The 17,225-nt window shown below is 44.1% G+C and overlaps 1 protein-coding gene across 1 annotated transcript in view; it reads right to left on the reverse strand.

The window, feature by feature from the left end:
- The window catches only part of parp4 (poly (ADP-ribose) polymerase family, member 4), a 92,417-nt gene that overhangs the window by 54,655 nt on the left and 20,537 nt on the right, over positions 1–17,225 (reverse strand). Inside the window, exons 6-16 of the mRNA XM_084314022.1 lie at positions 16,222–16,272; positions 10,941–11,045; positions 10,407–10,565; positions 9,468–9,605; positions 6,627–6,794; positions 5,397–5,548; positions 3,909–4,040; positions 3,266–3,364; positions 2,047–2,230; positions 1,302–1,443; positions 271–413 (exon numbers count right to left, since the gene is read on the reverse strand). Of these exons, the coding sequence (XP_084170148.1) occupies positions 271–413; positions 1,302–1,443; positions 2,047–2,230; positions 3,266–3,364; positions 3,909–4,040; positions 5,397–5,548; positions 6,627–6,794; positions 9,468–9,605; positions 10,407–10,565; positions 10,941–11,045; positions 16,222–16,272 (1,473 nt within the window). The remainder of the gene's footprint in view (positions 1–270; positions 414–1,301; positions 1,444–2,046; positions 2,231–3,265; positions 3,365–3,908; positions 4,041–5,396; positions 5,549–6,626; positions 6,795–9,467; positions 9,606–10,406; positions 10,566–10,940; positions 11,046–16,221; positions 16,273–17,225) is intronic.

Here is a 17,225-nt window from a genome sequence, read left to right on the forward strand (position 1 = left end):
TGTGTGTGTGTGTGTGTGTGTGTGTGTGTGCATGAAAACGATAACTTGCGCATTTGTTCTCCAATTTCGCTCTAACTTGACATATATAGATTGACAGTCGGCCAAGGACCTATCAAATATATTCTATTCAAATCAGACAAAGCGAGACCTAAACCAAACTCTGCACATGCATCTTTCAGGGAGAGACTCCAGAAACAGATCAAAAAAGGTTGAGAACCACCGGCCTACAAGATGATGTTGATGAAGAAAGGGGTTTATTCAGTCAGGTACCTGGGAGAGTAGATCCAGCAGCTTGCACTTCACATGCACAGCCTCTAGAGGGAGTTGTTGACCAGAGCTGTCTAGGAGTCCTGCTGTCACGTCATCTAGTGGGTTCTTACAGCTCCCAAAACCGACCTCCTCAGAAGACAACACTACACGCACACGCACACACACACACACACACACACACACACACACACACATACACACACACACACACACACACACACACACACACACACACACACACACACACACACACACACACACACACACACACACACACACACACACACACACACACACACACACACACACACACACACACGTACATGTATTGTATATATAAAAAATCCCCAGTTTATCATGTTAAACCCAGATTCGGCTCAAACAAGGGACTAAACACGTTTCGCAATTATGCCACATCAATGTGGAACGCCCTACCCAAAGCTGTAAGGGAATGTGAATCACTACCCACTTTCAAAAACACTCTCAAAAAACACCTACGGGAGACTGCAATTCGAAACTGGCCCCTGTAAATGTCCTAACACAACCCCCTCCAATGTACAGCAAATGACCAAGTATGGTCTTGTCAATATTCCAATGTAGTTTTGCTTGTACAGTTGTACAGTGTCCCCCACCCACCCCTCCTACCCAATCCCCCCCCCCCCCCCCCCCCTCCACCCACCCAACCACCTCCAATGTACAGTTTCTACGTCAAATGTATATACTCTCTTTTCTGGACTCTTTTCGTATCACAAACAGTACCGTATTTACAAATCTGGTATGTCATAAATGTATAGATGTAGCAGTACTGTCTATCTGTATGTCATGTATGTCATATTATGTTATGATGAATTGAAAATGGGGGACCCTGATGTAAACAAGACGAAAGTCTTTCTCTGGTCTGCATCCCCTTAACAATTGTGTGTATTGAGCTGTACTGTACTGTACCCATTCTGCAATCTGTTAATAAAGTTTTCAATCAATCAATTCAATCAATCAATCAATCAATGAATGAGCATGACACAGGTCTTTACCTGTAGCTGTGCTGGGCTGAGGGAGCTCAGCAGAAGTGTCTATGGAGGGACTGAACTCTCTCACATGGTCTCCCTCTACGCTGAACTGAACCACGTACTTCAACTTCACCTGGTCAGGGCTGTACACCACATACTCGTCATCCTGGAATACACATGTACACATGTACACATGTACACACACACACACACACACACACACACACACACACACACACACACACACACACACACCACACACACACACACACACACACACACCACACACACACACACACACACACACACACACACACACACACACACACACACACACACACACACACACACACACACCACACACACACACACACACACACACACACACACACACACACACACACACACACACACACACACACACACACACACACACACACACACACACAATGTATTAGTATACACATGTTTACAGATTTACACACACACACACACACACACACACACACACACACACACACACACACACACCACACACCACACACACACACACACACACAATGTATGTTAGTATACACATGTTTACAGATTTACACACACTCACACACACTCACACACACACACATGCACACACACACACACACACACACACACACACACACACACACACACCACACACACATAAACACACACACACACACATCCACACATCCACATGTTGCACAATGTATCCACATTCAAAAGCCAGCATCCACACAAACACACAGACCTGAAACTCGGAGGGAGTGGTGGGGTTGCAGCGAACCCCGTGGACACTGTGGTGTCCAGCCGGGGCCTGAGTCAGGCTGGGGTCTTTCTGCTGGAGGTCCCTGCAACGCCCCAACGCCACCTCACACACCAGCAGCAGACGAGAGCCGTCCACCACACTGGGTTTGGAGTACTTCAAACTAGTGCTGTGGACGCAGATCAGAATACAAATTTTTACACGAGTATGTCCGTTTGCAATTATTTACAGTTAATGTACTTACAAATACTGTGTATGAATGTCCATGAGAACCTTTTTGTGCGGTTTAACTCAATTAAAGTAAGTAAAGTCAGGTTAACTCGCCAACCGTTCAGTGCCAGACCAGAGTATAGTCAGGTTTTCATCCTTATTTATTTTATTCGATATTTCCATTCATTACAGGCACACAGACTCGGGGTTAACATGGGGAATCATCCTGAGAATGCCAAAGTGCAATACCGGCCGCATCCACCCAGGTGGCAGTATCGAGCACCCTTTGAAACATTATATCTTGGCCTGTGCGTCGATCAAAAGTCTCCGGTCTGATTTTTCTTTGTCGCGCAAATGGAGCGGTTGTCCCGAGAGGCATTTCATCCGTGACCCAATGCATGTGATTGTGTGTGTGTGTGTGTGTTCCTGTGTGTCGCCCAGCTTACATGCGTGTGTTGCTGCATGACAACTAAAGACTTTTTTTTTTTTTTTTTATCCACTTTTTCTCCTTATTTTTCTCCCATCCCAATTTCGTAATTTCAATTCTTCCCTCCCCTATCTTGAACGTTGCTAGACTATGCCTCCCACTGGTCGGCTGTAGTGAGGATAGAAGCCTTGCATCACGTGTCCCCTCCGGTACACGAGGAGGCAGCCTGTCGCATATTTTCACCAGACAGCTCGAACTCTCAGCGGCGAGGAGTAACGCGTGGGAGGCTCACGCTGCCCCCGATACTTGCTCCTTCTGCTGTACAGGCGTCACCCAACCGACCTGTAGGAGTCGCTGTCCACAACGTCCAATCCCCACCCACCGGCTTTCCCACCCTCTAACACTGCCAATTGTGTTAGTATGACGACCGGCCAAGCCGGTAGCAACGCCGAGAGCTGGGCTCGATACCAGTATCTCCTGCGTTAGTGGCGTGCGCCTTGCCCACTGCGCCACTCAGCCGCCATAACTAAAGACTTATTCTTAATGTAAAATCTCTCTTCTACAGACCTCATAGAGTCACTGAAGTAGATTCCACCGCCCAGGTTGCCAATGTCTGTTCTCTCAATCCCATGATGCTCCACTCCAACGCGGGGCAGCAACAGACCCCTAGAGACAGCAATGAGTAAAAGCAACACATCATATCTTATGTCATATTCATACAATATACTGTACCAAGCAACCCAAGGCAATAAGTGTAGGAGGTAATTCAATTGTTTTGTGGAGGTGCACAGGGACATATTTTGGTCACTAATGTTGCAGTTTTTTTTTGTACTAGCCAATATATTCTCTATGGATGGCAGTACCACCAGTTGATACAAAATGTGCCTTTACATTATGCCTTTACACTTGCCTGTCTGGAATATTGATTAAGCTGGAATATTAATTAAGCTGCTGTCTCCAACCCATTTCTATTAGCTTCCATTCACTTTCTGGCTGATGACTATGTATTCTATCCAGATCAGAACATTACCAGCCAAGGGCTACTCCTTTTTGCCTGCATAGTGCCGGGCTTGAGAAGTGATGTAGAGCTTGTTCTATTCCTGTTGGACCTGTACTGTAAGCTCACTCATATCTCTGACACTGCCTGTCCCCACCCTTAACTGAGGTCAATAAATTACAATGGCTTGCTTGTGTGCATGTGTCAGCTAACCGAGACAAGATCCCCATGAAGCTGCCGGGGCTGGAGGAGTGAAGGAGTGTCTTCACGTTGCCCAGTTCCTTCCTGAACATCTGTAGCTCTTCCCCCCTGACGACACCGAACACCTGATGGATTTTCACGTTCCTGCAAGTAGAGAAGGACAGACTGACGATGAGATGCAGCTCTACCAGACAAAACGATGGCAATTCCGATGGGCTCACAACCTCACAATTGACCTTGATCTCAATCCCGCCCTCTTTTCTTGATCCTCCAATCGCAACTAGGGGGTGTAACGATTCGACCCCACAGCGATTAGATTCGATTACGATTATTCAGGCAACGATTCAATGCATCATGAAATCTCTTCATTTGACCACAATTCGATTCGATTCGATAAATGTTCGATACATTTTCTATGAGTTAAGGCTTTGTGTCCACCGGGGACGTTTTCAAGACGGAGCGCTTTCAAAAGCAAAAGAAAAAAAGCTCCGAGCTTTTTCCTGAGTCTCGCGACTGCCGCGGCTCCCCCACTTGCTCGAAGTTGATTGGTCGGTCGAAAAAAGTTACCTTGATGAGCGCGCTCCTCTCCAAAAGTTGAACTACTTTCAACTTTAGGCGCTGGGAGCGCTCCGCCCAAAAACGCCAGCCGCCAAGAGCGCTAAAACGCGAGGCACGGCGCTGGGAAAAGGAGCGCGCCTGTCGCGTCTGTAGCATAGAAATTAATGACAGAAAGGAGCTGACAACTCATAAAACGTCCCCGGTCGACACAGGCCCTAATTCCCCAAAAAGAAAAAATGTATACACAAATGTGGCTGGGGGAACTGATTCACTCAGCATGAATGGACTATAGGTCAATAAAAACAATACACGCAAAAAAAATAAAAATTCTTTCTTTATTAATTTTCTTTTTTTCCGATTAATTTCGATTATAATCGATTCTAACATATTCAAATCGATGCATCGATTCTAACACATTATGCATCGTTACACCCCTAATCGCAACTGATGCTTCCCTCGGACAAACTAACTTTCAATGAACTCACACAACACAGACACACACACACACACCAAATGCACACAAGCATGGGATGCACCGTCACTCATATCCGTTCTTTGCGGTTCGATACCGATTCTGAGTACTAGACTTTGTACACATCTGATGCACTGGAACACATTCAAATCAACATGCATCTGCAGCATTTAATTTCCTTTTTTCCCCTCTATCTTTTTCTCCCATATCTCAAATACCCAATTTAGTCGTTCTGTCAATTCCCTTCTGAGGAGGGTGTAGAACTACCACATGCCTCCTCCGATACATGTGGAGTCGCCAGCCGCTTATTTTCATCTGACAGCTAAGAGTCTCCTCCAGATCCCCTCCCTGCTGAACAGACGCTCCAACCGACCAGTAGGAGTCACCATTGCAACAACCAGGACTGATACCCCCACCAGCTTCCCACCCGCAAACACTGCCCATTGTGAGTGTTTTCAGCAGCACAGCACCTGTCCTGAAGCAGATTGGTCACATTCTGAAACGGCGAGGTGTCGGGGGTGACTCTCCCGATGTTGCATCTCAAGGCGCGGTATTTCCCCAAACAGGAAGAGGAGGGGCTTCCATATGCAACCTCACTTATGTTCAGCACATCTTTGATCAGCTGGATGACAAAAGAAAATGGTCACACTCATGTTGGCCTTAAAATGTACACCGACTAAGACAGCTGATATGGATTCAGAGTTCATGTTCAAGTTCAAGTTTCAAGTTTTGTTTTATTTGTCTCATATAAGGTACATGTACATTATAATGAAATGCTTGGTTCTGTATGACCCTCCTGAAATTGTGCTTCATACAGTAAAAAGTTAAAGAATAAAGACCAAACACTACAAAATATACAACATACAAAACTAAAATGTACAAAATGCAAAAAAACCTAAATGCTAAATGCAAAAATTAGGTAGAGGTAGTGTCTCCATTAGGTATGTTCAGCCTGGCTGGGCCTAGCCATGTTCTAGCATGGTATGGTATGGTAGGGTTGGGTTTGTGTCTCCGTTAGCTATGTTCAGCCGTAAAGATATGCCTCCTAAAATGTCTAAACGGAAGTACAGGCTACAGGCTTTCCGGTTTCGACAAAACAATTATAGAAACGTGTGAAGTGCACAATATTTCCTCGTTTAAGCCACTGCAATGGCTTTGCCTGAAGAATTTACTACATGACCGGGACGTATAGCTTGTTTGCCGACAGGATTCGGGAAAAGTTTGGTCCGTTCGGAGGCAGCTTCCAGGGGAAGTACCTACACCGGAAATTCTAACCCACAGACACTTTCGGCAGTAGTTCTTTACCAGGCTTTATCTCACGGAGGAGATACAACTGGGAATGAGGTTATGTTCAGCCTGGCTGGGGCTGGCCATGGTCTAGTATGGTATATATGGTTGGGTTTGTGTCTCCATTAGGGTTTGTGTCTCCATTACATTTCTTGTAAACTATCTGGTTGCTAGGCAACCTTTCAAAATCCACACCACCACCTGTGGTACACGATCTAAACCATGATGATACAACAGTCCCAGCCGACTTCGCCATGTCTGGCCAGGTTGTGAAAGGTGGCTGTCTCAGCAGGGGTCCAACCAGGTTCTGAAGACAATGGAGACGCTCACTGTGTGCCAGACGGGACGGTGCAGCTAAAACTTGGCTAGTGGAGACAAGGCTCCCTCTGCGCCTACAGTACAGTGTTACAAACCTGACAGAGGTCCAGTTTCTGTGAGAGGAGCTTGGCGTTGACATGCGGACGGGCGGCTGAATGTTGCAGGAGGGTATAAACCTGGTCCATGAGAGATGCCAGCTCACCGACACTAGCCTCCCTCAGCGTCCTCTGGGCCTGGAGAAGCAAGCCCTCAGCCCTGCTCACCTGCAGCACACGGTTAGAGGTAGACTTTTACATTCTAGACATCCAACCATATCCAGAGTAACCACAAACAGTGAACATTTATCAATGATGATCAGATGAATAATTAAATAATTATTAAATAATTAAACATGAACGCCACCCATTTTGAGAATTCACGTTCAATATTTGTGAACATGTACCAATCTCTCCTGAAGCTAGAAACACTCAAATTTGTAATGGGTATAAAATATGGGGCTGCTCCTTAGACAACAACCAAGACTCTGAAGGCGACAGTAGACTTGAACTTCGGCAGGTTCTTAAGAGACTAAATGGCACATTTGTGGAGAAAAGGAAGCATCACAACCAGCTCGCTCGCTGCACTAGTCAGATTCTCTGAGCACCGGCTCCCAATACATGATCATCTACGATTGGTACAAAGCCACAAAGAGTATATGTACTGCAAGGTGTTCAACTGTTGTTCTATTTTGCCTTTGTTTTCAATGTAATGTCGCCTTAAACCTGCAGGCCAATGAAATGTTAGTTTGAGTTTTTACACTAAAGAATTATTAAATCTGTCAGCCTCGTTCTGACTCCGTCTGACTCCACAAAGTCACTGCCACATTCGTTGTCTATTGAGCGGCCCCAGATTTCACATGCTCTAGTGACAGATTTAAAGTTTAATCCAGATTTCACATGCTCTAGTGACAGATTTAAAGTTGAATCCAGATTTCACATGCTCTAGTGACAGATTTAAAGTTGAATCCAGATTTCACATGCTCTAGTGACAGATTTAAAGTTGAATCCAGATTTCACATGCTCTAGTGACAGATTTAAAGTTGAATCCAGATTTCACATGCTCTAGTGACAGATTTAAAGTTGAATCCAGATTTCACATGCTCTAGTGACACATGAATCCAGGAGAGACTTCAGAGATTTGGCCTAAAGTGTAACACTGGAGCACACGGATTAAAGGCAATAAACTACGATTTACGTTTTGACGCAAGGTGCATCTAATACAAATAATTTATTGTCACCGATGTATGACATGATATTTTGACAGTTTATTATATATGGTTATTGATGTAATGTCATGATTATGGATTATTCTTTTTCTTCTTTTCTGTTATTAGTTGAGAGAACCCCGTGTATTTGCTGCCTATTGACTCCTCCTCATTCTACCAACCTATAGTCCCTCATTATGGAAGAGAATGAAGTAACGTCATGAATATGCATGTACAGTATATAATTGTTCTCCTTTTGTCATTATTGGTTAATTGTGAACCCCGCCTAGTTGCAGCCTATCAACCTCTACTTGTGTTATGCTGTTTGAGTCTCTAACGATGGAGGGTATCTACCGTAAGTGAATGCCTGTCTCCCCACACTGTGACTCTGATGAAGACGCACCCTGCGTCCAAACGTTAGTTGTAAATAAAGTTTATTGCCTTAAATCTGTGTGCCCCAGTGTTCTACTTTGGACTAAAGCTCTCTTGGATTCAGCATGGGCCTACATTTACATTTAGCTGACACTTTTATCCAAAGCAATTTACAAGTTCTGTACGACAAGTCAGCAGGAAGGGTGTTACGACCCAAGGGCCGGTCCTGCTGACCGGCAGGAGAATAACATTGGACATTGCTCTCCTCCTGACATTGGTCTCCTACCCTCTAGTGGCCAGACTAGCCTGTTGGTACAGGTGGCTATTCTACTGTGGTTCCAAGTAATAGACATAGTGTCTAATTGTTTATTGTCTTGGGCCACCCCTGTCTATGTGTGATGTTACTCCTCTGTTGTATTGTTGTGTGTCATTGCTGTAGTGTCTAGTTGTTGTTTAGTTTGTCATTGCTTTACTGTCATTGTGTACAGTATGTTGTGATTCTGTGTTGGCCAGGTGTTGTTGATTATCAATTAGTGTGGGTATTTAGGCGTCTGTCTGTCCTCCCTTCCTTGTGGCGACATTCCTCCAGTATCCTGTGTGTTCCCTGTGTCGTGCCTGCCTTCCCCGTTGATGTCTAGTGAGTCCTGTATACTTCTGTCGTTTTCTTGTTTTCCGTCGTTGTGTTATTAGTAGTGTGGTTTTGTATTTACGTTTGGATAAGAAGTAAACACCCTTCTTCAAGCATCGCTCCTCGTCTCTGCCTACGTTCATTCTCCCTTGTCTGCTAACTGTGTTCTCATCTTCAATAGCACACCAAGCGTTACAGAAGTGTACTCTTTCAGCTGAGTAACAATGTTCATCAAACAGTGCTGAAACTTGGGTGCTGCAGTGTTGGGTGGATAGTAGTAAAGACATATTAGTATAGTAGGAATAGTGCATGAAGGTATAAGACAGTAAGAAGGTTACACTGAGAGTGGGGGAGGAAATGTCTTTTGTGGTGTCTGTGGTAATATAATTTGTTTTTATTTTTAGGTTCTGTATTTATTATTTTTGTGATTCTACTGTCATTATTGTTATTGTTAGTGTTATTATTGTCCTGTGAAGTCGTGTCTATTATTATTATTGTATTGTGTGGTGTCTTGTGTTGTTTTATATTTCATGTAAAAGAAAAAGGAAAAATAAAAAGATTTGATAAAAAAAGAAAAAATTAAAAAATGTATGTAATGTTTCAGTACACACTGTATACAGTAATGTCCATAACAGGCATCGTCTTTAATTGATACATAATGGGGCTGATATCTAGGATCAATCACATCCTTACATCATTGAGGCCCAGACTGGTGATGGGTACTGTGAGGACTTGGCCAATGCAGCCCAGGGCTTCTCTCCAGAGCAGCTCCACAAACACGCCCACTTCCTGTGACAGACGCCCTGTGTTCAGCCTCTCCTCCAGCAGCAGCTGCCAAACCACACAGAAGACCACATGCCAATCAACCGAGGTGTACCCATACAACTGAATACAGATAATAGCAATATAGAATTTAATACAGATAGTATCAATATATAATATAATATGCAGATAATACTAATATAGAATTTAATACAGATAATAGTGATTCTATGCTGTGGCTGTGCCTCCACATGAGGTTGTGTCTCTGAATGTAGGGCTGTATCTGACCTGTAGGGTTGTATCTGACCTGTAGGGTTGTATCTGACCTGTAGGGCTGTATCTGATAAGGTTGTATCTGACCTGTAGGGTTGTGTCTGATAAGGTTGTATCTGACCTGTAGGGTTGTGTCTGACCTGTAAGGTTGTATCTGACCTGTAGGATCTGACCTGTAGGGTTGTATCTGACCTGTAGGGTTGTGTCTGACCTGTAAGGTTGTATCTGACCTGTAGGATCTGACCTGTAGGGTTGTATCTGACCTGTAGGGTTGTGTCTGACCTGTAAGGTTGTATCTGACCTGTAGGGTTGTATCTGACCTGTAGGGTTGTATCTGACCTGTAGAGTTGTATCTGACCTGTAAGGTTGTATCTGACCTGTAGGGTTGTATCTGACCTGTAGGGTTGTATCTGACCTGTATGGTTGTATCTGACATGTAAGGTTGTATCTGACCTGTAGGGCTGTATCTGACCTGTAGGGTTGTATCTGACCTGTAGGGCTGTATCTGATAAGGTTGTATCTGACCTGTAGGGCTGTATCTGACCTGTAGGGCTGTATCTGATAAGGTTGTATCTGACATGTAGGGCTGTATCTGACCTGTTTCAGCTGGGCAGAGCCCATGCCCTGTGTCTGTGGAAGGAGGCTGTTTCTCAGTTTGAGTCCTTCCTCCTGCAGCTCCTTCCTCAGGGTCTGGTAGACCTCCATGGCCTCCTCTGACGTAGAGAGGAATACCAGCTTATCCTTCACTGCCACTTGCTGAGGTTTGGGAGGCAGATCGGATATTATATTTTAGGTCATTACAGTCATCGTAATTAAACACTAGTACTTCAGACGAAGAATCATACAACTCAGTTTTCAGAGGAGCAATGTTATCTATCTATCTATCTATCTATCTATCTATCTATCTATCTATCTATCTATCTATCTATCTATCTATCTATCTATCTATCTATCTATCTATCTATCTATCTATCTATCTATCTATCTAGCGTGCCTCATAAAGGTTAAAGGTGATAGTACAGCATGAAAGCAACAGTCAAGAAAATGTGTGTATTTCTAGTGTGTGATAGAAAATATGGATGTCACCATTGAACCAATACTGTATATGACCAATATAACAAGGACCCTCACCTCCTTCCAGTATCTGACCACACGGTACTGCTGCACGGCCTGCACCTCTCCCTCCTTCTCTCTGGCACTCTGGAGCTCCAACACACACCATGTACTGCTGTTGACCTAGAAAAGAGGGTAGTGTCTAGATCCCATAGCCTGGAAGGACGTTTGTAGCTACATGTGTTCCTAATGTTTAGGTTAGGGTTAGGATTAAGGTAGATGGATACGTTTATAAACAAACGTTTTACAGTAGGTGATGATTATGATGAGTTACGGCTTTGCAGCTGGATTGAGAAAGTGATGATTCCCATGGAAACGTCATAAGCATAAAGGCCTCTACATGCTACAGCAACTTCAAAGCAACTGCAACACAACATCGGCGCGATTTCAGCGCGGTTGTTTTAGAGGGTCTTGTAGACTGTGTTGCTTGGACGTTGCGTACATGTCCCCAGAATCTAATCTGAACAACCGTTGCGTTGATATTGCGTAGCAGTGATTGGTTGGTTAGCGAATGGGGGCGGGGCTGTCATAGAATAATATTAGTCCCGCAGAGAATAATATCCTCCATTGTTGAAGCCAGCGTTGACGCTAAATAATCAGCGTCACATAGCTCGCCTTTTTCTGAAAACCCAAGCACATATTGTTCCATAGCATACGCCTTCAGTTGATCATGACAAATCCTCTTACCTTGATGATTAAAAAGCCTCCATAATTTAGTAAATAAAGATGTAGCCAGCCAGCTAGCATTGGGTCTATTCAAAATGCTATCCACATTAGCTACATTAGCTAACCAAGTAAATACAATGAGGTAACGTTAAATACAACGTTTGCTAGTCGAAATGACTGGACACACACAGGGACAAGTTAAACATCAATCAAGTAATTTATTCCAATAGGTAGTTTGAGCTGCATGTGAGCCGAGGTCCTCTCCATTGGAAACTAATGATGTTACGGTAACGTTAGCTCGAAAAGCACAGAAAGTCAAGCTGCTAGCAACAGACACTATAACACTTCCGGTCGGGGGTTTTCAAAATAAAAGAGCGACGTCTAAAATCACCGGAAATACGTTTATTTTGTACATTATCCAAAGTTAACACGAACCTAAACTAACTTTAGATTAGTTTAGGTTCGTGTAACGTTAGATATTGTAAAAAATAAACGTATTTACGGTGCTTTTAGACTCGCTCTTTTATTTTGAAACCCCCTGCCCGGAAGTAAAAATTATACTTATTTTTCTGCTTTTATCAATGGGTTGGTTGAGAAGGGAAGCGTCATCTATCTAGGGAACCTAGCTACATACGGGGTACAATGTTACATAGGCTGCGCGTTGATTTTGCAGAAGCATAAAGGTAGAGTGTCTGCAACACCGTTGCTTTGTCGATGTTGTGTCGAAGTTGCTTTGAATTTGCTGTAGCATGCAGAGGCCTTAAGTGTGAGGATGACAGGGTCATGAAGCCTAAAGGCCTCTACATGCTACAGCAACTGCGAAGCAACTGCAACACAACATCGACAACGCAACAGTGTTGCAGACACTCTGCCTTTATGCTTCTGCAACATCGACGCGCAGCCTATGCAACATTGTACCCCGGATGTAGCTAAACTTCCCTTCTCAACCAACCCATTGATAACAAGCAGAAAAAGAAGCATAATTTATACTTCCGGTCGGGGGGTTTCAAAATAAAAGAGCGACGTCTAAAGCACCGGAAATACGTTTATTTTGTACATTATCTAACGTTAACAGGAACCTAAACTAACTTTAGGTTAGTTGTAACGTTAGTTTAGGTTCGTTTTAACGTTACGATAATGTACAAAATAAACGTATTTCCGGTGCTTTAGACATCGCTCTTTTATTTTGAAACCCCCCGACCGGAAGTATTTGTGATGCTTCTTTTTCTGCTTGTGTAACTTAGTCCGGTTCTGTGTTTGTTGGTGTCTGTAGATTGTTGGTGAACAACTAACTTTAGGTTAGTTTTAACGTTAGCTAGCAGCAGGGATGGACGCCTTTGTGCAAATGCAGGCAGCTACAGGCACTCGAGGTGGAAGAGCTGCTGAATTTAATCGGCAGGAGAGAGAGCTCGTCAAAGCCGGATATATCCCTGTGGCTGTGGTGTGGTTGTAGGCACGAAAATGCAGCTTGAACTACCTGTTATTAAAGCATTACATCACGCGCAGGAGTGGGTTGTGAGAATTAGACCATGCCTAGGGGTGGTCGTTAGAAACAGGAACCGTAGGAACTTCCTGTGAGGAGGGAAAATCGGGATGTGAAAATACGCATCCTTCAGGTCTATGGAGGTGAACCAGTCTCCCCTTCTGACAGCAAGCAGCAGGACTTTGACGGTCAACATTCTGAATGGTCTCGCTACAATCAGACGATTGAACGCGGACAGATCCAGTATAGGTCTGACCCCTCCCGTTTTTTTGGGCACCAGAAAATAACGGGAGTAGACGCCTGACATCGCGTCCTCTCTCGGGACCACGACTACGGCCTGCTTCGCCAACAGAGATCGAATCTCGTCGGCCAGGGCTGTCACTGCTTCTGACCCTGACAATAGGGTCTGCACCAAACCTGAAAACGGAGGGTGGGGTTGTGCGAACTGCAAAACAAGCCCATCCATCAACGTTCTCTCTATCCACCCCTCCAAACGGCATTCTTGTCGCCAAATGTGAAAATAATCCCAGAGCGCACCCGCCGTCAACTGACGCTGGGCCGCAAGGAACAGTAGATAGGTGGCCCGGTCCCTCCCGCTGTGCGACGCACTCCAGGGGGGACCCCGACAGAAAGGGCCGGTTTGATACGGGAGAAGCTGCCATTAAACTGGTTGACACACCCCCCCCCTGAACACCCCTCTAGCGCATGCTGAGGAGTTGTTCTACAGCTAGACATGCAAGGCGTGAGGACCCCATGGGCTCCTACACGCCGTAGCCCTGCAGTGATATTACTATCACCCAAATCACGCTCGTCTCTTCTTTGCAGACCACTGCCGCTCTCACGGGAGTGGGAGGCATCAGCGTGATACCCCGCCTGGCGAAGGCGAGGCTGGGGTAACCCTTGCTGAGCATTCAACTGAAGAGGCCTCGAGTCCCCCTGCTGACTACTGTAAATAGTGGCAGCCGTAACACCAGGCTTACCCATCACACAACGTGTGGTGCAGGAGCCACGCGACAGCACAACATTCTCACGGACAGACCCAGGCTCAGCCATCAACTGGGTGTCAGCCCCTGTCCCCATGAGAAGCGAAAAGTGCTTCAAAGAAGGTTTGTGGCCCGCAGCCAAAGGAAAACGATCAGAGCCCCGCTTCCGTGGGTAATGGAGAGAGGATTGAACGGGGAGCGGGCTGCTCGCGGCAGAATGACGACGGCTTGTTTGTTCCAAGCCGAGTACACCCAAAATGGCCGATCCCTCGGCCGCCAAGGCTGTCGGCCTTGTGGATCCCTGTTGACTCTCCGCCCAGGGTACCACTGGTGGGGAAAACATGGCCGCCTGTCGAGGGCCTCGCCACAGTCGTTGACAAGGCCGTGCTCCAACCTCTGGCTGCATAGCGTGAGGCGGTGTGGGACCCAGATCAACAACCGCCTGCCCGGGAGGTATTTGTGTGTGCACTTCGGTCGGGAGTGTGTGGAGCCCGCTGGCCAGCACAGCTCCAACAATGCATGGGCTCACGCTGTCTATACAGCGCAATAAAAGGACATATAATAAAAATACTATCAAGTAAATAAACAGTGTAAAGATATATCTCTTATATATCTCCGTCACATTTAACCGTGGAAAGAGAGCGGGCGCGTGAACATTTCCGGCTTTTTCAGTTTCAGTTTCAGTCTCATGGCACTTTGCGAGCGTCTGAAGGCTCTGGGCTGTATTTCTCGCCGAACATATAAATGACAGAATTAAAGCGCTATTTGTTGCAGTTCGAAATGCCATCTGACTCGACAAAATCCGTTAATCGGTTCTCGAGTTACATGCAGATATGTCAGGCGAGCGTCTTTTTACGCGCGCGCGTCAGATTATCTAAATCTGGCTAAAGTGATATTACCATTGATATTAGGAGTCATCATAATCAGACTTTATAGAGTGAAATAGGACATCACGAACAATGTAAGAGAGCACAATAACACACATAAACACATCCCATACCTCCCCTTCCTCCCGCTTCCCCAAACGAAGGAATAGGATTTTATTTTTAAAAGCATTACCTTTGTGAAGCTGCTGGGCAATACACGGAGTGGTGGTATAACTAAACATATTGTTTAGGCTTCAGCTCAAACTCCAATCAAATAATACTAGTCGCTTAATGTAGCTATAGGCAATAACAAATAAATGAAGTCATGTCTCTGACCAGACCATGCAGGAAATTATTATGTAGCCGGGAGTAAAAGAAATAATTATATATATACAGACACGCATATATATACATACATATGACATACAAGTCGAGGGAATGCTTTGATAACGAAAATTAAGCTTATATAATAATAATAATAATAATAATAATAATAATAATAATAATAATAATAATAATAATAATAATAATAATAATAATAATAATAATAATAATAATAATAATAATAATAATAATAATAATAATAATAATAATAATAATAATAATAATAATAATAATAATAATAATAATTTAAAAGAGAATAGGCTATCTTCAGTCAGCCTTAATTTAGGCTATGGTCCTAGAGCTGCATTTAAAGAGGAAAAAATCAAGCATAGTCTATATTTAATAAGAGAACAATTTATTTATTTTTATTCTTATTTATTTATATTTACTCTTTTTTTCGCTGGTAGTATAAAAAAAAGGGGGAAAGGGGAGGGATAAGCCGTGATGATGTGGTAGACGGTCGGCGATTCCTTTTTCTGCTTCAGTAACTCGGGCTACATTTTGGTGTAATAAGGTTTGGACAGATGTCAAAGATATCTCCAGTTTGGCGAATCGTTCGTTCATGCCGCTGTTCATCTTATTAATAGCAGATAGAATGTTTGAAAGTGACGGGTTGTCCTTCATGCGTTGCTCACTAGTACCTCCCCTGCTCACTAGCGTATTTTACATCTTGAGCAATAATATTTGCGTCTAGCAGCGTTCAGTGATATCATCATCTGTCATATCAAGGGCATGCAGACGTCGGTGTCTACTGTGCATGGGCGTTGGGCGTGAACGGCTCCGTATCTGGCTCGTGCATATTACATCATGGCATGAAAACCCCCTTTGAGCGTTGCCGCTAGGAAAACGCATTTTCCTGCCAATTCGAAAATGAAACGTTGTAAGTGTAACCATGGCAGTCGTAACAATTCTCTCACCTCCAGCTTGATGTGGTCTCTCTTCAACCTGTCTTTGAGGATCTGTCTCTCCTGTTGGTATTTGATACAATCCATCAACACAGACTCCACTGTTTCCTGCCTATTACAGTACTCGCACATACCAGTCTCATGTTTGCCTGATCTTAAGTGTGCTTTTAGCTCTGTTTTATTTGCTGCTTCCTTTGCGAACTTATCCGCCAGTTCGTTCCCCTCCACCCTATATGTGCTGGCACCCAAATTAACCCCACATCTGTTCCTATTCTCCTCGCCCTAAAAATCGCCTGTGCTATTTCCAAAATAATGTCCTGTCTTGTTTCTGACTGTGTATGTTTTATTTAATGCACTGCTTGAATCTGACCCTATTAACACCTTGTTTGACTTGATTGTTTCCACCCAATTGATTGCTAGCAAAATATCCATCAACTCTCCCGTATACAATTTATTACTCACTCTCTTCTTTACCATGATATTTATTTCTGGGCTTATAAATGCAACCCCCACTCTGTTACTGGTTGTTTTTAAGGTGTGTATACTTTGAGATGTTCTCCATACTTTCTTTCTATATAACTATTGACTTCGTATTTATCTAACATTTCCTCACCTCTCTTCCTCCTTCTTTCCAGTAAATGTAAATCCACCTCCACCTCCTCAAACAACCATGGTGGAACAGCAGACAATGGTACCATCGGGCTTATCACCATCTCCCCTATCCCTATCTCACTACTTTCATTTCCTATTGTCCACCCGAAGCTCTTGAACTTTTTCTTTTCTTTTTCTTGACATGTGAGTAATACTTTTTGAGTGGGGTGACTCACCTTATGGCCCTTTAGGTTTGCCCAGTACGTTAACGCTATTTGACTTCTTATGATCTCCAAAGGTGCTTCATTTACTTCTACTTGCAATGCGGACACTGGGGTTGTTCTGATCGCACCACAGCACAGTCTTAATGCCTGATATTGAATTGTATCTAGTTTCTTTAACAATGTTTTTGATGCAGATTGGTA

Source organism: Notolepis coatsorum, assembly GCF_963971535.1.
Source record: "Notolepis coatsorum genome assembly, chromosome: 5".
In the NCBI taxonomy this organism is placed as follows: domain Eukaryota; kingdom Metazoa; phylum Chordata; class Actinopteri; order Aulopiformes; family Paralepididae; genus Notolepis; species Notolepis coatsorum.